This window comes from Gekko japonicus, unplaced genomic scaffold (assembly GCF_001447785.1).
Source record: "Gekko japonicus isolate JY-2015 unplaced genomic scaffold, Gekko_japonicus_V1.1 scaffold495, whole genome shotgun sequence".
Lineage (NCBI taxonomy): Eukaryota > Metazoa > Chordata > Lepidosauria > Squamata > Gekkonidae > Gekko > Gekko japonicus.
In genome coordinates this window covers 745,820-750,634 of record NW_015160850.1, presented here as the reverse complement: position 1 = coordinate 750,634, position 4,815 = coordinate 745,820, and the positions used below count along the sequence as shown (strand labels likewise).

The 4,815-nt window shown below is 51.9% G+C and overlaps 1 protein-coding gene across 1 annotated transcript in view; it reads right to left on the bottom strand.

Moving 5' to 3' along the window:
* LOC107118484 (maestro heat-like repeat-containing protein family member 2B) overlaps positions 1-4,815 on the bottom strand; it is a 131,178-nt gene that overhangs the window by 22,664 nt on the left and 103,699 nt on the right. The window contains exon 33 of the mRNA XM_015420841.1: positions 1,783-1,956. Coding sequence (XP_015276327.1) covers positions 1,783-1,956 — 174 coding nt within the window. The remainder of the gene's footprint in view (positions 1-1,782; positions 1,957-4,815) is intronic.

Below are 4,815 nucleotides of genomic sequence, written 5' to 3'. Positions count from 1 at the left end.
GCGCTCGGCAGCTTACCTGGCTGCTTCTTGCTCTGACTGAGGGCTGCTGGGAGCAGGGGGTGGGGCTTGTTGCATGTGCCCGCCCCCCGGGCTCTTTACTGCCAGAGCTCCGCTCCTGTGCGCTCCTGCAGGGAATGAACCCTGGGCGACACACCCCTAATGTAGCCAATCCTCCAAGAGCGTACAGTAGCCCCTGTAAGAAGAGCTCTGTAAGCTCTCGGAGGATTGGCTACATTAGGGGCGTGTCGCCTAATATGCAAAGGAGTTCCTGCTACAAAAGGAGCCCTGTACGTGGGTATGAAATCTGAACGCCGCCGTCACAAATCTCATAAAGAAAGGAAGGGAGAAGGAGCAGACTTTCTGCATTCGCCTGCGACTCTGGATTTTCTGTGTTCGAGACAAGGCAATGTAAGTCCACGGGCGATTCTGCATCTAGCAGTCATGCTCCACATTCCTCTCAATTGGGAGGAAAAAATGCAGCTCCAAACCACATCGAAATACCTCGAGGCAATGCTGTACATAGGGCTTTTTTTGTAGAAAAAGCCCAGCAGGAAGTCATTAGCATAATAGGCCACACCCAACAGCAGAAACTCATTAGCATATCCAGCCACACCCATCATTAGCATATCCAGCCACACCCATTAGCACATTAGGCCACACCCCCATGTTACCAGAAGTGTGGTCATCCAGCCACACCCACCTTTTGCTTCTTATTCTGTTTACCTTGTTTGTTGTCAAAACCCAGGGCCTTTTTTTGTAGCAGGAACTCCTTTGCATGTTAGGCCACACACCCCGAATGTAGCCAATCCTAATGAGTTTCTGCTGTTGGGTGTGTCCTATTATGCTAATGACTTCCTGCTAGGCGTGGCCAACTTGGGAGCCAGCCGGAACTCCGTTCCTGTGCGTTCCTGCCCAGAAATAGCCCTGGCTGTACTGACTGCAAAGTCAACCCGGAACGGCCATAAAACCACCATAAATCTATGCCAGAAGGTACCATAAAATCTGACGATCAAAGGAAGCGGAAGCGGCATGCAACGCAGAGGGGAATTCCTGTTCCAATGTGGGTTTCATTGAAAAAAATGGAGGGGAAAACCAATGTAGAATCAGCCCACGGCAAAACGGCCTCCAAATAACCTGGGGGCAACAGCAGGCTGAAACCGGGCTGACCACTGAAGGGAGGGAACGTAATGCAGAATGGGGGGGGGGAACCGGAATAAAAAGAAGGTTGAACTCGATTTTAGTGCAGAATTGGGGGGGGGGTTAGGGTTGCCAAATCCTTACCTTAAGAAGAATGGGGGAGTCTAGCAGTGGTCTGGGAGTCCCTGCGCGTGCGCAAAGCTCGTGCGCGCTGCGATTACGTCACCCGGAATCGACGTGATCGCATCGGGCACGTAGGGGGCAGGGCCACATTCATCCAAGGGGAAGCCACAGAGTTTTCCCTTGGATGATTGTGGCCCCGCCCCCAATGTGCCCGATGCTATCACGTCACCTCCGGGTGACGTACTCATGCCGGGCACGTCGCGTGCTTTGGGGGTGGGGTTCCCCTCGGGGCCCGATCCGCTGGCAGTGGGTAACGGGCCTCTCGGGCGGGGGTTTCCCCACCTCCCGGGGGGACTTGGCAAGCCTGGGGGGGGGACTGGATTAAAAAGAAGGTTGATTTCCATTTTAGTGCAGAATTGCTTGGAGGACACCGCGGTAAACATGGATTAAAAGGAGAGCGCAGAACGAGGGAGACTGTGGACAAGATACGATGGAGAGGTGCAGCTAGACGCGTCAACTTACGTCATCCAGGTAGCTTGAGGTCTTCATGGTGATGTTTTTAAAGCATGAGCAAACGTCCTTCTCCTTCAGGTGAGGAAGAACCACAGCCAGCACCTGCAGGCTCTCTCGCACCACCTGGGCATCGTACAAAGCATCCAGGAGAATCTTCACAATGATCTTTTTCTCTTCCTTCACCTGGAAGGAGGACACAGCAGAAGAACTGCTGGAACTGCTGTGAGGTTGGACCTTACGAATCAGCTCGGCTACCTTTCTCCCACTGCAAAGAGCCTTTCTCTGAAACAGCCTTCGCAACCTGAGACTGGATGGGCCACTGGCCTGATCCAACATGGCTTCCCTTATGTTCTGATGTCTGGGGCAGTGATGCTCTGTCTTCTTGGTGCTTGGGGGGGGGGTAACTGTGAGAGGGCTTCTGGAGCTCTCGCCCTGCTGGTGGACCTCCTGATGGCCCCTTGGGTTTTGGCCACTGTGTGACACAGAGTGCTGGACTGGATGGGCCACTGGCCTGATCCAACATGGCTTCTCTTATGTTCCTAATGTTTCTACCTATTAGCATTTCTGTACTTGAGATTTATCAATGACATTTTCAACATCTGGAGACATCAGATGGTAGCTCTCAGAAGATTTGACCAGGACTTCAACAACTTTCAACGCACTATTAATTGGAGTTTCTAGGGGTGGTCTGACCCAGTGGGCAAGAAGGGGCAGTTGCCCCAGGCCCTATCATGGAGCAGGGGCAACTGCCCCTGCTTGCCCCCAAGGAGAGTGGACAAGAAGAACAGGCTTCCGTCACTGCTTGCACCAGCCCTGTCTGGGATGTGGGCGACTGGCTTTCAGTTACACTGGTGGCCTCCTGCCCACCTTGCATGGGGCAAGGGACACCCTTGCTTGGAGGCAACAGTTGGGTAGCGGCGATTCTGAGTTCCCATCCTGTATTTTTGCCCACGGACCTTGAATCACCAATACTTCCCCCCGGAGCCCAGACTAGTCCACACCAGTGTTCCCTCTAAGGTGAGTGAGTGTGAGCCAGCTCACAGTTCTTTAGCCTCCGGCTCACACATTTTTGCCTTAGCTCAGGAAGGATGGCTCCAAAGCATACTAATTCATACAGCAGCCAAATCACTGGCTCACAACTTTAATGCCAGGAGCTCAGAAAGGAGAATTTTCGCTCACAAGATTCCACAGCTTAGAGGGAGCATCCACACAATAAGTCCATTTCCTGGGCGCCACTGTACAGCAACAGGATGGGCACGTAGAATCATAGAATGTGAGAGTTGGAAGGGACCTTGCAGGTCATCTAGTCCAACCCCCTGCCCTCTGCAGGAGCATAGCTGAAAGACAGCTCTATATACCTACAACACACCCGAAAGATGGTCGTCCAGCCTCCACTTGAAAACGTCCAGCGAAGGAGCCTCCACCACCTCCCGAGGCAGACTGTTCCACTGCTCAACCACAGTTAGGACGTTTCTCCTGATATTTAGCCGGTAATGACTCCCTTGTGATTTCCACCCATTAGATCTAGTCTTGCAATCCAGAGCAAGAGAGAATAGATCCGCTCCATCTTCTCCATGACAGCCCTTCAGATATCTGAAGACTGCAGTCAGGTCCCCTCTAAGCTTTCTCTTTCCCAGGCTAAACAGACCCAACTCTTTCAGCCTTTCCTTGTAAGACTTGGATTCCAACCCACTCACCATCCTGGTTGCCCTCTTCTGGACATGCTCGAGCTTGTCAACATCCTTCCTAAATTGTGGTGCCCAAAACTGGACACAGGACTCCAGGTGAGGCCTGGCCATAGCAGAATAGAGCGGAACCACCACCTCCCTTGATCTGGACACAATAAGTACCTCCTGACACCAGAAGCCCCTAAGTACATCCTGACACCAGAAGCCCACTGGCCACTTCACATGCGCTTCCAGCTACAACTCTAAGCATACCACACTACTCTCTGTCTTTAGGGAAGCATTGCATCACACAACCACATTTGCTCCCATTCTCTCAGAAACGGACTTGGCCTCCCTTCATAACTCTGAGGCAAACCGAGGCTCCGTGTGTGTGGGCAATTTGCATTTTACTGATGGAACGAGAGGTGTGACCTTCATCTCATCCGACTGAGCTTTCAGAGGCATTATTATGGGTTGCCAGGCCACACTGCGTGAAGCATAAATGGCAGGTGTTGTCCTACGGAGGCTGAATTTGCATCCTGCTCTGGTCAGTAACCGGTTCTACGAGAAAGCCAGTCTGAGAATGGCATAGGGGTGTGGGTCCGGACTCACCCTGTCTCGCCAAAGTGGGCTGCCAGCCAGTCCCAGCGCCTCAACCTTCCTTCCCGTCACACCCTTCTCTTGCCTCTGTGTTGGCAACCGGCTTGGGTTTATTCCTCTCCGTTCTGCATTCCCATTCTGTGTCTGTTCTACATTCCCTCCAGCTTCCACTTCTGGTTTGTGTCGGGGCCATTTCTTATCTCTGCCTACGTTTTACAGCGATCTGCATTCGGACCGCTTCCAGCACACTGCTTCCCCGTAGTTCCCAAAACTTCTTTTGCAGCGATTCTTTATTCTCATCAGCTTTCAAATCACTAATCCTTTCTAAAGTAGAATTTGTTTCTGCGGGTATTTAAGTGCTGCCCGCTGCCCTCGCCCTGTTTCCACCTCTCTCTCTTTAGGCTGTTCTCTTTCCCCTCCTTCTCCAAAGACAAGAGAGGACGTGTCCTCCCACTTAGGCAAACTTTTAAAAATCCAGAGAGAGCATAAGAAGGAATCAGTACATATAAAGGACTGGGGGATTCCCTGCTCCCAAATGTGTCAGTCTTGCATGTGTGGGTTAGATTTCCCCCTTCCCTTCCCTTTCTTTTTGCAGAATCACAGAGGGAGGGGTTGGGCCTGCAGTTAAAGGTTTTGCAAGATGTTTGCCTTTCTCTTCATCTTAAACAAAGCAGCCAGTTAGCTCAAAGGATGAGGGTTTTGACTCAGGGCTCTTTTTGTAGAAAAGGCCCAGCAGGAACTCATTAGCATAATAGGCCACACCCAACAGCAGGAA